The 20,124-nt window shown below is 37.3% G+C and overlaps 1 protein-coding gene across 2 annotated transcripts in view; it reads left to right on the top strand.

The window, feature by feature from the left end:
- The window catches only part of CRY1 (cryptochrome circadian regulator 1), a 38,603-nt gene extending 19,760 nt beyond the window's left edge, over positions 1 to 18,843 (top strand). The window contains exons 2-14 of one of the 2 annotated variants that reach the window (XM_075704694.1): positions 1,595 to 1,703; positions 5,034 to 5,176; positions 6,548 to 6,732; positions 8,063 to 8,151; positions 8,743 to 8,883; positions 8,972 to 9,283; positions 12,066 to 12,217; positions 12,319 to 12,521; positions 13,326 to 13,427; positions 14,627 to 14,719; positions 15,885 to 15,956; positions 16,052 to 16,159; positions 18,181 to 18,216. In XM_075704694.1, coding sequence (XP_075560809.1) covers positions 1,595 to 1,703; positions 5,034 to 5,176; positions 6,548 to 6,732; positions 8,063 to 8,151; positions 8,743 to 8,883; positions 8,972 to 9,283; positions 12,066 to 12,217; positions 12,319 to 12,521; positions 13,326 to 13,427; positions 14,627 to 14,719; positions 15,885 to 15,956; positions 16,052 to 16,155 — 1,705 coding nt within the window. In that variant the 3' untranslated portion in view covers positions 16,156 to 16,159; positions 18,181 to 18,216. Of the gene's footprint in view, positions 1 to 1,594; positions 1,704 to 5,033; positions 5,177 to 6,547; positions 6,733 to 8,062; positions 8,152 to 8,742; positions 8,884 to 8,971; positions 9,284 to 12,065; positions 12,218 to 12,318; positions 12,522 to 13,325; positions 13,428 to 14,626; positions 14,720 to 15,884; positions 15,957 to 16,051; positions 16,160 to 18,180 lie in introns of both variants that reach the window. The other variant, XM_075704687.1, reaches the window with a different exon arrangement.
- The last annotated feature ends 1,281 nt before the right edge of the window (positions 18,844 to 20,124 follow it).

Here is a 20,124-nt window from a genome sequence, read left to right as displayed (position 1 = left end):
GTTTAGCGAAGTGAGAGAATTAGACGTTTTTGGCTTGTTCCAGTCATTAAACACATAAGCATAGTTGCCAGCCAAGCAGCAGTTGTATTCTTGTACACTGGCTTCCTCTCAGACTTGCTTGCTTTCTGTTACCCTTTCAGGTTAAGTGAGCCATGCATTTTTGGCATTTAGTAGCAGCTAGGGGGTTTTCCTGCCAGCCTTCTATATGTTAATTTTTATAATTTTTTTTTCCATATAAAGTCGGAGGGAAAGGTGTGTTAGGTAGGCATCACTTCCATATTGCTAAATCCCTAGAAAATGTAAAAAAAAGTTGGTAGGTTTACAACAGTCACGTATGCAATACCCCTCCTAGAAGTTGCAGCATTTTCATGGTAAGGGGTTATTTTTTTAGGGTTCACCCTTAAAAACCTAGGTGTTTTACGAACTCCTGATTTTAGTAAACCTGGTTGCTCGGTGCCTTTAGCTCTGTGACGCTCTGGGTGCTTGCAGTTGTGCAGCCTGCCCTTGCCTGGTAGCTCCGCACCCTCTCACCCGGGCTGCGGGCACAGCGTCTGCAGGCCTCTGCGGCACCGCTTCCCCTGCCTTGGTCTCCGGAGCTTGCTCCTGTGGCGAGATCCTCGTGGCCTTGCATCCGCACATAGTGTCATTACAGCAGGTGCTCTCAGGAATAATGGCCTGCAGTGTGGGCATCTCCTCTTCTATTTTTTATTCCCTTCTGAAGAGGAGTCCCGGGGAAGGGCACTCATCTGGGGACCCCCAGCATCTCTCTTTCTGGCTGGCCGCAAGGGACAGTTTTCACTTTTCCTCTCTTTCCTTTTGTTTTTATTTCTTCCCCCAAACAATTTTCACCGGTGGAGTTATTTTTACTTGCTGTACCCACTAATAAATCTTTGCACGTGTCAACCTGTCTCAACATCCTTTGTGCAGCTACCTGTTTCTCGTGAAGACTTGCAGATTTGCAGCGCCCCATTCCTGCTCCCCCCCTCCCCCCCCCCCTTTTTTTTTTCCCCCTTCTGTGCTCATTAAATAATTCAGGTGAGGTTACAGCCAAGATGCATGAACCTGTTTGTTACATAGAGGGTTATTTTTATAAATGAAGGCCAAAGGGATAGTTATGAACACGTAGTCCCCTGGTATGCTCTTTTTAGTAACAGTTCAGGCTGCTGTGTTGTAAGAAGGACTTGGATTAAGTTTAGTAGCAGTATGCCAACAGCTGATTTTCTGCTTGTTTGTTGTTTGGTTTTTTTTTTTCCTGTGGTGTGCTTTTTTCTTTAGAGTGACAAGATACTTCTAGTTCTAGTTAAGACTTGAGCATGTTTTAGTCCATTCCAGAGTTGAGTAGTGTTGAGGTGAAAACTTAAGTGACAGCGCAGTTTGGTTTTCTGAATTATTTATTGCTGAATATATTATATGGTTTTGAACTACTGTAAGCTAAGTGTAATTAGGATGTGAACACGCATGCATCACCAAAATACGCACCAAATACTGAAGGTCTGATAATCTTTGTTGGATTGTTCCTCTTGGTTCCCATTTTCTATTGTAAAATTGTCTGGTTTGCCTCAGAAAATAAATGTTTCTTTACAATTCCTTGCAGATTCCTGCTTCAATGTCTTGAGGATCTTGATGCCAATCTACGGAAACTGAATTCACGTTTGTTTGTTATTCGTGGACAGCCAGCCGATGTTTTCCCCAGACTTTTTAAGGTAAATGCCACCTTGCAGTTGCTGTTTCTATCCATAAATATGACTGACAAACTAGTTTCAGCTAGGAATGTTTCTTGTACTATGTATTTCAGTGCAAGTTGTTATCCATGTAAATAGTTAACTATCCTTGCAGTTTCTCTTTAAGGTTGTTTTTGTTAGATTTGGGTTTTTTCCCTGTAATGTGCCTATCACCAACTGAACTGAGTTGCTTTTAGACTTTACAGTTTTTGGTTTCTTTCTTTCCAGAAATGGAACTGATTTCTAGTGGTTTGCTAAGTGTGGGTACTGTATATTACTAAATTTTCCTTTCCAGATTCCCTTTGAAATACTGAAATATAATTCTTTGCTTTTACAGGTCAGGCTTTGAACCTGGATTCATGTGCAATGTTTTATTTAGGCCAGATATCTGCTATCATTGCTTTTTGGCCATTGGAAGTGATTTAATAAGCTTTTTGCTGGTAGTAGGCTTGGTAAAAGCATAGTGCAGGTAAAAAGCAATTTCTCATTAAAGAAGCTTAAGGCTTTTGTGGGAAAGGGTCTTATTGAGCAAATCAAAGCTGTGAGGGATTGCTACTGATATTAATTTGTCTTCCATGGATAATAGTGTATTTAAGGTAACAATACTGTAATAGGATAGTAAAATGAACACTTTGCTGATTGAATTTAAAAGTTTTTATGGAATGACTGGATTGAGGTGACTGAGACAAGTGAGACTGGGGGAGGAGGGGGAATAAATATCTGTTTTGCCGAAGACGTCATCTGTTCAAAATTTTTATTCCCAAATCCTCAACACCAAGCTGAAAACTCAACCAAAACTCACATTTCCGTCTTCATTCTTGTGCTTTAGTTGTGAAATGCTAACTGGATGATACTCTGACTGGTCTTTTCTTGCTATTTTTTTTTTTTTTTTTTTTCCCCTTCAGTGAAGAATTTCCTGCAGGAGTACTGTGGCATTAGTTGCTGCTTGCAACCACCCAGATATTCAATCTTGTTATATCTGCCTGCCAAATTTGGTTTGATTGCATTTAAACAGGGGCAAAGATCTTGCTGTTGTATGTGTTGCGTTCTGGATTTGAGTGACCTGTGACAAGGTTTCTTAAATAATTTAATGGCTACTTTGACAAGTCCTGTTTCAGATCTTGCTATTAGGCTAATCTTTCTATGCCTAACAGCATTGGAGTGCCACATTTTCAGAATATTAATTTTAGTGCTGGGAAGGTAATGCAGATAACTTGTAATATAGTGTACAGCAATCAAAAAAGAACATTCACATCTGTCTGTTTTCTGGTTCTTCAAATTACCAAAAAGTCTCTTTACTGTATATTTGTTCACTGAGGGGCTTTTCAGGACATCATCTATCCTTGAACAAATAAGAGGTATTGTTGAAGCTTTTGAGGACTTCAGCTTTTGGCTGAAGACTACCTGGAACATGCATCTATCTTGTATCATTAATCTCACAGTCTCTTTTGCCAGAGCAGTAGCTGTAAATCAGGTGCTTGCAGTGCAGCGAAGGGCATGTAACACTGAACTAAGCTTTTCAGATCATCCTCATTAAATGTCTCAGAGGTGAGCGATGATCCTGACCCTGAAGAACACATGTAGATGTTTTTTGGCTGGGAAAAGACAACTTTAAATAATGGTTGGAGATAATGGAACTTATGTAGATCCTTGTGTCAGGAGCCCTATCACAGATGCCAGCATCTGTGGATTTCCTGGGGATGAATGTTGCAGAGCTGTTTCTTGGTAGGGCTCTCCTTTTCACAGGCTGAAGGGCAATTCCTTTAAAAGGCAGAGTACTGATCTATCTTTAGCCTTGCAAAAGGCTGTTGGTTAACTTAAACCAGTCAAGTTTTGGTTGGTTCTTGCCTCGTTCCTCGTTCTCTTCAATTTGTCCTGGTCTGCTCTGTATCTCTAGCTCTTTGGGACTGGCTTGATAAAGAAAATAGAATTGGAACAATCGCTAATTCTTTAAATGCGTCAGTGTTGCTAAAAGCATCCAGCAGTATGTGCAAAGCGATCTATGTCCATGCCTCTTCTAAGTGCCTAGCTCATGCTGATGTGATCTGGATGTATTCACATCACATAGCACTTGTCTCGGAGTTCCTTGGCTCCCTTGAGGATGTGGCTCTGGCTCTTGGACGCATTTTTTGTTTTTTTGTGGTTTTCTTTTCAATATGCTAGAAGAAAGAAGGATTTAGAAAAATATCTGCTGCAACTTGTCAGGCAGTGGTTTTACATTATGAAATGGGAAATAAATTTTATATGAGGGTGTAGGAGGTTGCTTGAGGATTCAGGGCCTGGTGGGTCAGTCTTGGAAGACTTAATGATGGAAGGAGCCAAGCCTTCTTTCAAAGAGCAAGCACTCCTTGGAATCTCCTATGCTCAGGGTTGTACCTGGGCCTCATCTAAGAGAGAGCTAGAGTTCAGAAGTGAAACAGCACCCTAGGTGCACAGTGGCCTGTGTCTCTTTGGTGAAAATCCAGTTCTCTGAAATAGTCTGGCTGGTGTATTTAAATGAACTGATTAAGATTCTGAGGGATTAGAAGGGTATTTCTCTGAGTTTGACTGGCAGGATGGCTTTCTAGGATCATTCTGTGCATACTTCACTTTTCCAATTTCCTACTGTTGCAGAAGCTGTAGCCATTAGTTGATCCCTTTCTTTGCTTTTTTTTCCCCCCACCTGCTACTGTTGGCCTTGTAACAGCATCTGTGACATAAAGGATATTAGACTTGAAGGCATCCTCTTCTTAGGAGATGGATTTTTTTTTTTAATTGAGAATTTGAAGATTGTCAATCCTGGTGGATGAGGGGTAGGGATCTGGAAAAGAGAAAGAAAGTGTGTGTGGTGTGTTGTTTGGCATGGTGGTGGGGCATTCTTTTGTAAACCCCTCCTTTCAGTTCTGCTGTTAAAGTTGACAGGCACATGTGAAAAGCTTTTCTGCAGAGCAAGATGCTGCTGCTGCTGAATGCCCAGAAGATGGCCTCTGTCATCTTTCCCTTCTCTTGTGTCTCTTAAGGTATATGGATCCTGAAGTTGGGCCTGAGTTTTCAAAATTCGTGCAGAAGGTGTCCTATTACTGTGTGCACCCACAGTAATGGGACAGTTAGAGGCTTTTTTTATGCCCGATTCCTACTTAGACGCCAAAACGTTGGACTTTATTTTTGTGAGTCTGGGTGTCTAAATGTATTTTGGGCCTTTGTGTATCTGACAACTATCCGCAGCTAATAGCTGGTGTTCTGTCTTGTCCCTGTCCCTCCAGTTCTCCTTTCCCTCATCCTCCATCAAGCAGCCGAGTTGCTGAAGGACCACACTTTTGTTTTGTGTTGCAGGAATGGAATATTGCAAAACTTTCTATTGAATATGATTCTGAACCATTTGGGAAGGAGAGAGATGCAGCAATTAAGAAGCTGGCTAGTGAAGCTGGAGTGGAGGTCATTGTTCGAATTTCCCATACATTATATGACCTAGACAAGTAAGTTACCATTACCTCTGATTTTAAAAAGAAATAAAAAGTATAAATTTTACGTAGTGTTTGGTTAGATACTGTGTGCTACTTTCTACACAGAGTACTTTATAGTTAGGAAGACGACAAATTTGTTTTCGGTTTCTCTTTTATCCATCCATCCAAATTTTATTACATACTGAGTAGAACTTTGCAACTCCAAAAAATGATGCATAACTGTATCTGAAATACAGTTTCAATTTGGGGTTCTTTTGAAAATAATGGCCCTGTAATTACCTGTCTTTCATAACGAAGTTACTCAAACATGCCTGTAACTTCTCCCAAATAAGATCTGTTGTTGTTTAGTTGTTTTGTTAGATTGTTTTGTCCTTATTTCACTTGCTGTACACAAGTTAGCTGTAAGTCCTATAATTTTCAGGAACTGTTTCCTATCAGTTATGTATCCAGTAAGTAATTGGGGATTGTTTGATATCCCTGTGTTGCCTTACTTAATGTCTTGTTTATATTTTGCTACAGATCTATTTAAATGGATTAGTATTAGCTCCCTATTATAGAAACATAATCCACAAACTAGTCAAAAGTATGACTTGGCTTCGCTTAATATTGAGTCATTTATTGTGGTAGATGCCCATTTTATTCTGTTACAAGCCAATGTATGAGGGGCAGCTAGACATATGGGAGGAAAGGGAAAAGGAATTATTTACTGTTTTGAAACCAATACCTGATTTTTTAATCCTAAATTGAAAATTTGTTTTCTTCCATCCCTGCCCAAGCCCCCCAAAATGAACAGTTGGTTCCATCTACCACTTTGTAAATTATTTCTTTGAAGTTTTCCCGTTTCTGAGATTTTATATATATTTAAGGTGACAATGCAAAATATAGAAACTGTGTGTTTTTACAACAGTCATTGTATATAAACTACACCTTAATTTTTCCCCATATTAAGAGAGTTGTAATATTGACTACGGCTCTCAATACCAGAATAGAAAAATAGGTTTTTTTAATGTAAATAGCATAGTCTTGTAGGTGACTTGGATTTATCTTCATGTAGCTATGGTCTCTCATGTGCTTTGCTGATCTGTATTTTTCTTTGCCTTGAGTTGTCCATATTACTTGTTCTTGAGGGACTTTCCTCAACCCAGGAATGAAGAATAATTGACTAGGTTGTAGTTAATTTATATGTCTCCCTAGTGGGGATAAAAGGATGGTAAAATTGAAGTTCAAACTGTCTGGGTTATCGTGTATATCTGTGATTTTTATATAACATGCTAGAGGCAGGTAAGAAGATATTTCTGTGTGTGTATAGATGGGTATATTTTATTAAAAAAATAATTGTTATGTACTATTCTCTGACATACTTCTTTTTTCTTTTCAATCCAGAATAATAGAATTAAATGGAGGACAGCCTCCTCTTACTTACAAACGATTCCAGACCCTAATTAGTAGGATGGAACCACTGGAGATGCCAGTGGAGACTATAACCCCAGAAGTAATGGAAAAATGTACAACTCCAGTTTCTGATGACCATGATGAGAAATATGGTGTCCCATCACTTGAAGAGCTAGGTATGTTCTAAGATTGCTTTGACATTGTGAAACAAATAAGATGTAATCTATCACTAAAAGCATAATACTTAAAATAACCATGAGAGAGGTTCTACATATGGTTGTTAAACTGATGCCAATTATGACATACAAAGAAGGATAATCAAGTCTGTAAATTTTAGTTGTTTTCTTTTAAATGGGAGGTCAGATAGATCAAACTACACTAAGTACTGTGTGGCTTCTTGTAATACAGCATAGCCATTTTCCCATGGTACCAAATAATCATTAAGCTACTAATAGTCTTTGATACTTCATTTTTTATTAAGTGCATTTGGTATCTTTGTGCTTCGGGTCATTAATCTGTCATTTTACAAGTTAATTTAAAAAACCTCTTGTCTTGCAATGCCAAAAAAAGGTAATAATAAGGCAAATAATAATTTTAGAAGCTTCTTAAAAGTATTACGTTTCTGTAAACTTAATTTTAAGAAATAGTATCAAGTTGTCCTGTGAATCCTCCCCTCTCTTTCCTGTTCCCCGTCCGCTCCACCCTGAAATACAAGCAAATGTGGTATGACCTCCAAATTACTAACAGAAGGATCAGGACAGATTTTGGCTAAGCTCTGGCTGCTCTGTGTAGTCTGTTTGAACTCTCATACAACAGACCATGCTTCTAAAGCCTTTTTGTGAAGATCTCGGTATACAGTGGTTAAACTATAGGCAGGCATGCTCTCAGGCACCTGGTGAACAACCTTGGGGGTGTGGAAGAAATCTTGTTACCTTCTTTTCATCTTTCTTTTGCAGCTAAAGTATGTGTTTATCAGCAAATTGACAATAATCCCTGTATGTTGTTTAAGCCAAGGTCAATGAAACCTAGGAATATTCTGAAGATAGCACTCATGCTTTTAAATTGATAGAAGAAGTTTTTAGACATTCTGTAAATTACAATAGCAATTGTTGCTTCTTAGTAGTAATTTAAAAAAAAAAAAAGCTGTGGTTTTGGGATAGCCCACATATTAGAGCTGAGAACTTGAAAATAATTTGAAAAATGATAGAAAGGTCACTTTGTGCAAAAAACAGAAATGGAATTGAAGTAAGACTATTCAGCATGTAAAACTTGAAAATTAATGTAAATATAAAAGTAAAAGTTGGATTTTGCTACAAGTTAAAGGTATTGAACATGCTTTGATAAGACTTGGTTGCATACTGTTTTAAAACTTGTACTTTGCCATGTGTCCAATTTAGAGTTATTCTCAAGATACAATAAAACATAGTCAAGTGTCAATATACTAGAATTTTGTTGCCCTACAGTATAAGCAAACAAGGAATTTCCTTGTTTCAATTTGTTTTTCAGGTTTTGACACAGATGGTCTGCCTTCTGCAGTATGGCCAGGGGGAGAAACAGAAGCGCTCACACGATTGGAAAGACATTTAGAACGGAAGGTATGTTTCAAGTATGACATATTTGGGAAATAGAGTTGCTCTTTGCAATGGAATGTAAAAGGAATTGGGCAAGTAGTTTTAAAAAACTCAGAACCGCAAACTTGAACTCAAGGCCTCGATATAATGGTATAAATCAAGTTGCTGTTTCTTAGTTTTAAAAGATGATAGCAGGTTGTCTTCTAATTTGAATTTTAGAGAAAGTCCGTTATACTATTTTCTACTCAAAAAATACTATTTTTTCTTTGGTGGTAATTTTACTTGAAACATACTTTTTATAACTTTGAAGGAGAATTCCTCTAAAAGTTAACGTATTGCTAGTCGTCCAGGTTTCCTCTGTATTTAAAAGAAAGGGATAGGTAGTTCTGGAAGACAGTTCATGCCTTCTGCATTGAGATGAATTACCTTCTAGAGATTCAGCTGATTCAAGAGGAACCCCTAGATACCGTAGGTAATGTGATCATCTGTCCAGTGTCTGGATTCAGTTACAGACAGTGTGTGATTTCTTCCTTTACGTTTACAAGTTGCTACCTAGTCTGTAGTCTGATATTGCTGTGTGGTTTTTGTTTTATTTGGTTTTTTTTGTTTTTTAAGGCTTGGGTAGCAAACTTTGAAAGACCACGAATGAATGCAAATTCCCTTCTGGCAAGCCCTACAGGGCTTAGTCCCTACCTCCGCTTTGGCTGTTTGTCCTGTCGTCTCTTTTATTTCAAGTTAACGGATCTGTACAAAAAGGTATGACTTCTGCGTAGTCAGCTACACATTCTTAGATGCCATGATTTTTTCCTGCTTCTCGTAATAAAATGTTTTCCTTGATCTTCAGGTAAAAAAGAACAGCTCCCCTCCCCTCTCCCTCTATGGCCAGCTGTTATGGCGTGAGTTTTTCTACACAGCGGCGACTAACAATCCACGGTTTGATAAAATGGAGGGGAATCCTATCTGTGTTCAAATTCCATGGGATAAGAATCCTGAGGCTTTGGCCAAGTGGGCAGAAGGCAGGACAGGTTTTCCCTGGATTGACGCAATTATGACGCAGCTTCGTCAAGAAGGTTGGATTCACCATTTAGCCCGGCATGCTGTAGCATGCTTTTTGACTCGAGGCGACCTCTGGATTAGCTGGGAAGAAGGAATGAAGGTATTGTTTCTTATTCTTGAATTTCTTAAATTGCCTGTTAAAGTTTCAGATAGTCATTCTAGAATTGTTGTTACTGCGTGGTGTAAGCTGAATTTTAAACCTTAAACTGTGGCCAAAATTAAATTGGTTCTGATAAACCAGTGGTGCTGAAGTTTTGCCTGTTGAATGCCCCCTTTTATGGGAATATTGGAGTGTTTCTTGCAGTCAGAATAGGTCTGCAAGCCTTTTAAATTTAAAAAAAAAAAAAAATTTCTTCCTAAATCTTGGCAAATAAACATGGATTGCTCTTGTAATTGAAATTTCTTTCCAGTCATACTGTGTGAACAGTTTCTGTTCACATCTCGTGTCCACTTCTCTGCGAAGGGAAAGCACCATGGGAATTAAAGGGAGAAAACTAAAAGCTGAGAATGTCCTTTCAGCAATTTCTGTCCCTTTGCCCAGTGTTAGAAGTGTGAGTATGGGCAACATGATTTGGCTGAAGTTTCAGTGCAATTAATATGTATGCAAGTATCCAAGAGATGCTGAAGTTCAAATCACAAACGCCAGTCTTTTGTAGAAGAGAGTGGAATAATTTAATCATAGAATCATTTAGGTTGGAAAAGACCTTTAAGATCATTCAGTCCAACCATTAACCTAACACTACCAAGTCCACCACTATACTAATTAAGGGTAGAGTAATAATTAATTTCATGTTTCCTGGCTTGGTGGCTGGATTATTTTTAATGAAAGTAAAACTAGAATAAAATTATTAAGGTTGGAAAGGACCTCTAAGATCATTAGTCCAACCGTCAACCCAACACCATCACGCCTACTAAACCATGTCCCAAAGTGCCACGTCTGCATGTTTTTTAAACACCTCCAATCTCAGCCTTTGAATCAGTTTTACATTTTTAGAAGGGTAGCACATCTTTTACTGAGCAATGATAATCAATTAAAAATAGCTTTTATTTTTGAAATCTAAAAAAGAATATACTTTTGTTTTGAGGATTGTGACCTCATATTTATGTATGTATATAATCTTACAAAAATTTCACCTTTCTTAACAAATCAGTTGTAAGCAAACATCTTTCATTTAAAAAAAAAATTCTCAGTTACACAACAACATAAGCTACTTTAGGAATTTTCCTTTTGCAGTTCATAGATAAAGACATCGAAGATGCACATGCATAGGTAACTCAGCCACATGATAAAGCTGTATATTACAGATAAACACCAACTTGTACTTACTTTTGAAATACAGATATATGGAGGGCCCAGACTTGTACAGTGGAAGGATGTTGAATTCATACATCTGTAGCTAGCAGAAGTTAATCTGGCCTTCCAAGGCCATGTTATTTCCAAAGTCTTATTATATGGCAGCATCTAGTGGAACAGTTGTGTGCTAACACTTAGTGTTCATTTAGAGATCTTGTTACATTATTAGTCACCTTCTATTTAAAATGTTTTTTAAAAATGTTCTAAGATAAATCTTACTTTTTCAAACCAAACCTTTTTCCAAATAGTTGCAGATATTTAGACAAAGATACTTTTGTAACACTTGTTCAGTGTATACTGTAGAATGAATGCCTTATTGAATATATGTAGAGAGAGATCCTTGTTTAACAGTTTTACCTTATTAGACTCTATATTGGAATAATATTAGTAGAAGTTGGGTGGCAGTAGTAAGATGTTAAGTTTTAGTGTCTTAGCGTGAAGAAAGATCATGGTTTATTTGGAACATTTGGAGATGATGCAATTTTGAAAGGAAAATCAGAACTTGCAAAAATATGTGTTAAATAAGTATTTGTTTTGAAAACTACTTCTCAGTGCACTATTTTTATAAAAAGGTACTTAAATGTTCTCCTTCAAAGAATAAGGCTTCTCTTTATTTCTTGTTAGCCTGTATTTTTAGTGACCTGACTGAGCAGAGAAATTCTTTGGTTTATGCTAATTAGTATTGTCTGTGTTAATTAAAAAACAGTCAATGTTGGAAACTTGAATGTTTCACAACTGTTGAGCTCCAGATTTAAAGTAAAACCCTCAAAAATCTTCAGCTGCCTCATGGGTTATTTTTAATATAATAGGGGTAGCAATTACCAGAGAAGACTTCTTTTTTTTTTTTTTCTTCAGACCAGAGTTCATTATCTGTCCCACCATTTTTCAGCATGCTTGGTGGTTCATATGCCTCCAGGAATTTAAGCGTGCATCCTCAAAACTGTGACTTACTAGATTAACTACTGGCCTTCAAGAATACAACTTCTGAATGTTTGTGCTACTCTGAAACTCTTGAATTCTGCTCTTGGGACTCTTGAAAGGTGCTGGGCAAGTTGAGGTATTCAGATGACAATTTGAGTTTGAAATGTGCTTTGTATGTTCACTGTTTCCTGGCAGTTCGCAAAGCTTACTCAGTTGTAATGTGATGAAGCAACTCTTCTGAAATCAAGAAATGCTACTTGCAAGCAGTCAGGCTCCAGCCATCCTTTGAGGATTTATTTTTTTAAGGATGTGTTTATGCAAGAATGTGTAACTCTTTGGTTGTAGCTTTCAGAGATGTCTACAAGGTTTTTTTACAGGATAAAAGCCAAACAGGCTTCACGCTTTTGTTATTGAGTTTGGCATTTAGGTAAGTATTTGCAGTTGCGTACTGAGCATTCTATGAATGTTGCCACGTAAGAAAGAGTGTTGCTACGTTGAAGAACCGTGTTTCCTCTGCTGAAACCAGAAACTCAGAACAATACCTGAAAAAGTAGGTGTCTCGAAGGAGTGCCATGTTCAGGCTAACTTGTTGCTCTAATTTCTTAAGGTCTTTGAAGAGCTCTTACTTGACGCAGATTGGAGTGTGAATGCTGGAAGCTGGATGTGGCTATCCTGTAGTTCCTTCTTTCAGCAGTTTTTTCACTGCTACTGTCCAGTGGGTTTTGGCAGAAGAACTGACCCAAATGGGGATTATATCAGGTAACTCACAATCCAGACATTGCAGTGATTCATGCATGTTGCTTAAACTGTCGAGTGGCTTTATACGTAAAATGACCTTTTTTCTTTTTTTTTTTTTTAAGACGTTATTTGCCAGTACTTAGAGGTTTCCCTGCAAAATACATCTATGATCCTTGGAATGCCCCAGAGAGTGTCCAGAAGGCTGCAAAATGTATTATAGGAGTTAATTATCCCAAACCAATGGTAAATCATGCAGAGGCAAGCCGTCTGAACATTGAGAGGATGAAACAAATCTACCAGCAGCTTTCACGATACAGAGGACTGGGTATGGTTATAGGCTATTGGCTTTATTTATTTGAAAACTTCTCTCACCTTCTAGCAATTAATAATTTTGTCCCATAGCAGTAGTAATCAGGTGTGAGCTCAGTGTGGTGACCAGGGTTGTGTATCCAAGTAAATTAAAATATTAGATGTAACCAAGAAAGGGAAGAAAGAGCTTGAGTGGAGTGCCTCTTTCCAAATCTTACCCAGAAATTTTCTTCTGTGGGTTTTTGGAAGTTTTTTTGGTTAAAGTGGGTCTTCCGTGCATTCTGATACTCTTGTACAGATAGGTTTTAATACCAGTGATTAGAGAATGAATGTGGTTCATAGCTTCAACCATGCAGTATTTGCATTTGCAAATGCTGATGCTCAAATAGAGACCAGTGCAAAATCTGGTAGCATCCTTCCTAGTTAGGAAAGACTGGCCCTTTGCTCCGAGAGGTAAACCACATGCACTTGCATTGCTCAGGAAGGTGTAAGCAGTCGGTGTGTTCAGATATTGGATATTGAATCAGGATGCGTCGCGCTTCAACGCAACATAGTGAATATGTGTACCTAATGAATATTGGAGAAGTTATGCAGAATATTATGTAGAAAAAGCCTGTTAAGTAATTGTGAACTAAAATTACTTGGCAAGATCCCAGAAGTAGGCAAGATGGAGAGATGTTCCTCTGTTATAAAGATAAACCACTCAGGGCGAGGATGGAGAATTTGCTATCATGAGGAAAAAGCATGCTACACTTAATCTTTTTCTGTTGTTGTTGTTGTTGTCTGTCTTTATGGCTATATATTTTATTTTGTTGTTTAGGTCTTCTTGCAACAGTGCCTTCTAATCCAAATGGAAATGGAAATGGTGGCCTAATGGGCTATTCACCAGGAGAAAGCATTTCTGGTTGTGGTGGTACAGGAGGTCAGTCAAAGTCTTTCAATACATAGAATTATTGGAACTGAACTGCACAAATGTCTTTTATAATGCCCTTGGCATTATGTATTACAAGAGCGAGCTGTTTTCACAAGACAGTTTTTAGTGCAAATCACAAACATTTTCAAATTTATTCACTAAGTTTGGTAGTATTTGTATGAAGACATCTTTAGATTTTTTTTTATCTCAAACATGTAAGAATTTTTTAACCTATGTTTTCCCCCTTGAAAATGACTTACTAACATGTATCAAACAGTTTGATTTCAAAAGCATTTGAATGTGACTTTCTTCTAGAAGTCTACAAGCATCCTGTTATTTGTAATAAGGACTGATTTGTGAATTTTCAAGTCAAAACTGTTAATTTGTAAAGTTTTCTAATGCTAGCATTAGATTGCTTACTGGAATTTAATTCTACCATAATGTCAACAGCAATATGGTGGACAGTGTCTGAAAGAACTTAATATAGAATTTACCATACAGTTTTGATGACAATTACTTGAGACTATTAACATTCTTATTGTAACATACAAAGACTATCATTAACTAGTTACTAAGAAAAATAAATAAAAAACCACAGTATTAACATTGTATAAATCCATGGTGCATCAACATCTTGAATACTATGTACACCTTGGACTCCTCATTGTAAAAGGACACAGCAGAAGTGGAAATTTACTGGCTTTGTGTTCTCCTTAGGCTTTAGTCAGGGTTAGAAGCAGACTGCGGAGGAAGATGGACCTTATTGTTTTCAGCCAGTACAGTTCCGCTCGAAGAATTAAAGTCTAGATTCCTTAAAGCTGGGTGCTTGAGCTTTTATTTCTAAGTTCAGAGATTTAGAAGACAGGAAGGGCTTAGTTTAAAAAAAATTAACATTACGTGCACTCTTTTCTCCTTAAAGTGTATACATATATACTTAAATGTATACATGTACTTACACTTTTCACATCAGAAACGTATCCATTTTGTGGGATGTTACTGTGTATTCATCTGAATTTGCAAGTGTGAATTTGGAAAGACAAAAGCATTAGAGCTTTGGAACTGTTCTGAGGGGGTTTAAAAAACACAAAAACCACCCACAATCAAAGTCTGCCTCTTGAAGAGGGGAAAAAATGCAAACATTTAAAATTCCAGAACTGGAATTGTATCTTCTGTTATGTTTAAGTCTTTTTTTTTTCCTGCCTCTCCAGGAGCTCAGCTGGGAACTGGTGATGGTCATACAGTTGTTCAGCCATGTGCACTGGGAGACTCTCATACAGGAGCAAGTGGAATTCAGCAGCAAGGTATTAGGGCACTGCCTGTCTGTACAGGATCTCCAAATCCTTGCAACTATGGAAAACCAGACAAAACATCACAATAACGTGGATAGATTTTTGGTGACAGCTGCTGTCTACAACTTGAACTGGCCTTGTTTTTGTTCTTGAAACACAAAAATTATTTCTTAGAGTGAACTTGCTTGTCTTGTCACTTTTATCTCTAAAATGCTCATCTAGAACAGTATTTGTATGTTTTGAGTGGGAGGGACCACAAGTGTGACTAAACAAAAATTAATAAACATTATCCTAGGTTACTTTAAATGAAAGGTACTGAAAGAAAGAAGTTCACTTTGTGTATTTGATAGCAAAATTTGCATGTTATCTTTTCCCTGATTTCACTACCACTCTTTCCGTATATAATAAATTTCCACAGTTTTGTATGGATATTCTCATATTGTGAAGGCAAATTTTTGTTACTTTATACAGAAACTCAAGCTGTGGTTTGCGATAGATCAAAGTTGCAATCAAATTTAGCACAACTGTTTCTTTCTTTGCAGTCTTAACAGAGGTTGTGTGTTTATTGATCATGAAAGACTGTAATCTGTGTTATGTTTAAGCATTCAGAACATAACCAGAACACCACGAGTGTTCAGAATAAGAAACCTTGCAACTGTTTTGCTAATTTGCCCTATTTATACAGAGGGCTCAGGGTCAAGGTTGCCGGTGGATAGGTTACATGAACCAGAAAATAGTTTGCATCTTTAAGTTACTTGCATTTTTTTTTTCCACAGCTTAGTTATGCTAAGGATTCATTAGTATTGCTATAAAAGAATAATAAAAAGGATAAGGAGACTTGGCAGAACCAATGTTAAAATTTATAACAACTTAGAGTTAAAGTGTTTGGATAGATAAACATTCTGCTTGTTGCAAATACAATACATAAATATGTACGCACTTAATATTGTTCACTGTGCATATGTAAGTGCATATATATTTAACTGCTGTAGACTGCCATGAGGCTTTTTTTGCATAAGAACTCTTCTACATTCAGGCTGGTTTCTGGCAGAATTTTTCTAGATGGTGAAAAATAAATTAATTGGCTCCTTTTTGTTGTTGTAAAGAATGTAATTGTACACTTGCTTGCAGTTCTGTGTTTTATTTATTATAATAAATATCTACTGTATCTGAACAGGTTACTGTCAAGCAAGTAGTATCTTACACTATGCTCATGGAGACAATCAGCAATCACACTTATTGCAAGCAGGTAATTTAAAGAACAACAAAAAAAATGAAACGCTTTTCCTGAATATGTAAAGGTGCAATAGAGTCTTAACGTAAATACTGGTTTTAAATTATCAGGAAGAACGGCCCTTGGTACTGGCATTAGTGCAGGGAAACGCCCAAATCCAGAAGAAGAAACTCAGAGCGTTGGACCAAAAGTCCAGCGACAGAGCACAAATTAAACTGGTAAGATCTGAGACACCTTAAAGTTATCCTGTTAATGAGTAAATTCCTGTACAGATTTTATGTCTATGATAACATTTATATCACTGCAATGCAAAGGATCCTAAATTATTGTTGTAAATATTTCAGTTCCAGGTACTGTACAAACAAACAATACAAAATCCTGGCTCTAGAGAATTTATGAAGTATGAGATAGGAAATAGTTATAAAAATAGAACCAGACCAAAGATTATCAGACACAGATCGAGGTGTCAGTGAAAGCGAGATGGATAAACTGTGGCTGCATATATATGAACAGAGCTGCGTATGTAGCTTCAGTTACACTCTGCTCCTGCATTTCACCTTAAGTTGTGCCAGCAGTACTGTTTGCATGAATGTATGGTGACCTGAATCAGAAGACTAATAGAACTTAAAAGGAAAGACTCAGGGCCTGGATTAGAGTTTTAAACATACAAGTGGACTAAGCAGAACATGTTTTAGAGAGAGACTGCAGAAAACCTGCAAAATGCTGATGTAGTTATTGCGTGCAAAGATGTAGGGACAAGAAAGATTTGAAGACTTGAGCATTTGTCATTGGTCTGTAACCTAAGCAGGATGCTCAGATTGCCAAAGTTTGTCAAGAAGAGCTGTGGTGAAAAGTACTTGAATTTGGAGAAGGAGGCATTGCTAGATAGATATACATGAACAGGTGTGAAAATGTGTAGAGAGCAGCAGTAAATTGGAGGAGTTTGATTTGTGCAAAATCAACATCGAGAAGACAACAGGATTTTGTGTTTTGGATAAAGTTACTTAGGAACAGCATAGAGAAAAGAGAGGCCAAAGATGTTATACCCCTTCCCGCAGTGAGCTTGATTTGGGAGGCATAAGGATGGTGACCTGAAAGACAAGTTAAAGAGTAATTGCTTAGGAGGAAAGCCAAAGAATGGAGGGCTGTCTGAAACAGGAGGGGACAAGATTTCAAGGCTAGGAGTGTGGCTGCATAGCTTAAGGGTGGTTGACATGTCATTCCATCCTTATCTTTTACCAAAAAAGAAAAAAGATTTGGTCATTATGGAGTTTGAAGAATAAGTAAGAATAGCACATAGGCGAGATAATAGCACACGGAGAGACTTTGGTGGAATTGGAAGATAGGGATTCCATACAGCAAGTAGAGAAGATGCATTCAGCATCTCTAGAGATAAAAAGGGAAATTCAGTCCACTTCATTTGGATTTGACAGCAAGATCTAATTTTGCTTGTTATGTGGTGTCAGCACTTTGACATTATTGCAGTGCATTATGAACAATTGTGTTGTACTGATTTGATTCAGTGAAGAATCACACCATTGTTTCCATAATGCCTGTCACTTGAAGTGAGCTGAGACCTTAGCGACTGGTCCATCTGCTATTTTCTCACATACTAGAAGCACTGTAAACTCTGCTTCTGTGTTCTCAAACTGATTTCTGGTACTTGGATGGGCCTGAGTGGAACATAATTCCAAGAGAGACCGTGTTTCAGTAGCCTGTCTAATCCTTAGTATGTGTAGATTCATTCAGCATCCATGTTTTGTATTGCAGAATTCCTTAGGTGCTCGTGTCTGTGTAGAAGAAGTGCCTGCAGAGCGAACGTCTGGTTCCTGTCTAAGCTCTTTTTCAATTCAGAGACAGGTTGGAGGGGTTTCTAGTTTGGCAGAGAAGACTGATTTTGCTAGGGGTGTTCAAAGCATGCTGCAAAAGCATTATAGTCAAATAAAAAAATCAGCAAGATCATACTCAAAACACTGCTGGCAAAAGGATGCGTGCCTTCTGAATAGCACTAAAATACAGAGGATGTTGGGTTTCTCTTTTTTTTTTTCTTTTTTTCCTTCCCCTTTTGGCCTCTAAGGAGTAAAATAAGAATTCTGAGTGTTTGGGCCAGTAGAAATGGGGACAGGGCTTCCTGCACTGAGAAGGGGGGAAAGAATATTGGTCCCTTGAATTATTTCTGCCTTCTTCACAGACTCAAGACAAACTGCTTAAGAATAATCTTTTTTCTTTTTTCTTGCAGCATCATTGGAAGAGAAGATTCCACTCCAAGAACACACAGGACAAAATTCCTGCTACTCTGTATTGGAACTAGAGTGTTGTGAGAGTACTTGTACTAAAATGACATGCTTTTTCATAAATTATTTTCAGTTGTTCTCAGCTGTTGTAAACAAGTCCAATTTTTGGAATGCATTTATTTCTAACTGGCATTTCTATGGTTTTTAACTTTTTAATGACTCTTTCACAAAGGGCAAATTGAGTTTTGTATATAAAGTATTTGGTGAAGAATTTGCTAACTTAATGTAAATATAAACATTCATGATTAGCAATAGACCCATCAATATATTTTTGATAATCTTTCATGTATATGGTAGTAGGAGAAGCTGTAGTGAGGTTATGTAAAATGGATGGACATAGAAGGTTTTAAAGTTTTTAAATTGTTGTTATTTTTAGATTCCAGAACTTGACCTCTGTGTGATCAACTTCATATTTTCATAATGTAGGTGCTTAGGACTGTGTTTAATCAAATACAGTAGAGTTGTAACCTTTACTAATCGCATCTGTATATAAGTCATATGCCAATTTTTTTGTTGAGTTGTAAAATTTTCATGTATATGCCCAGTCCTTGTATTTCCCAGTTGCCTTGTTCAGTAATGACATACGTTGTTAATAAAAGAAAATTGTGTATATATAGATGCTTAGGTCTGTATTTTGTGTATGCTATTGCTCCGGTACATATTTCCAAACAAAACTCTTTCAGGAAAAAAGAAGGGAAATATAATTTTTAGACTTAATCTGGAAGCCATGAACAGTGAACTATATTCCCTTTCACTTACCTTTCAGTTTCATGAAACTGAAGCAAAACACTATCCAAATTATTCAAGCCTTTTTGTTGAAATTCCATGCATATATGTATTCTTACCATTAAATGTTTTTCACCAATGTATTTATTAAGTGTTTCTTCAAAATCTAGGTTGGGGTATTTTTTTTGCTTTGTGATTTGCTTGAGAGCCCAGTAGTCTTTCCTGTACTGCAGCTAACTTGCTGCTCTTTGAGGATGTTGATTTCGAAAAACACATTGTGTTTGCTGACTACTCAGTCAATACTATCTCAAATGTTTAGAGAAGTTGTATCTAAATGTTTTCTCAGACCATTAAGGTTGCTAAAGAAGCAGTCTGAATTACTACTTTTTACATATAACTAGGTCAGTTACCTACTTGAGTGGGTGCACAAATTAATTCTCCTGTGGGAGGAGTTAATTATCTTGTTCTTAGTATCACATGGGTGACTTCCAGTCATGGGGCACTTCTGTGTGTCGGTTTAAAATTCAGACCAGATTTATGGGTTGACAACGTATCGAGGTACTTGCTACAGAATAAATTGCCATGGTTCTACCTGTTCCTAGATTTTAGATCATAATAGTTAATGTAAATATCTCTGCGTACTGATTTGGATACAATAGCAAAATCAAAAGTATTACTAAGAAAATACAGGCATGCTTACTGTCTTGAGGCAGAGAATCTTTGACTGATCTTGAAGGGGAAAAAAAAAAAAAAAAATCCCAACAGTGAGAATGGAGAAGCAGATGCTAAGTATTTTCCAGAGATCAGTCCAGGTAGAATGGAGATGTTTCCTAGGGACATACATAATCAGTAGAATAAACAATTCTTGTGTTCATTTAAGTAGTCTGGAAAAAAACCCCAAGACTCTAGGCCTACACTGTCTTAAAAAGTGTTTTATTCTGTCAAGACAAGATCATACTGGATTTTTTTTCTGCTGACATATCAAAAAGAAATCGCACCATCTAAATGAAATATTCCACCTAGCTTTTCTGAATGAATAGGCTACGAAAGTCGCACAGAGAAACTTCATCAAGGTAAGATACAGGCTTAAATATCGCCTTTGCCCCAACCAGCCTGGAAGTTCAGTAGGTGAAAGAAGAAATTTCCCAAGGAGTTAATTTCTA

The sequence above is a fragment of the Pelecanus crispus genome, chromosome 1, assembly GCF_030463565.1.
Source record: "Pelecanus crispus isolate bPelCri1 chromosome 1, bPelCri1.pri, whole genome shotgun sequence".
Taxonomy (NCBI): domain Eukaryota; kingdom Metazoa; phylum Chordata; class Aves; order Pelecaniformes; family Pelecanidae; genus Pelecanus; species Pelecanus crispus.
Note: the sequence above shows the minus strand (reverse complement) of the source record. Positions and strands in the feature narration are given on the sequence as shown.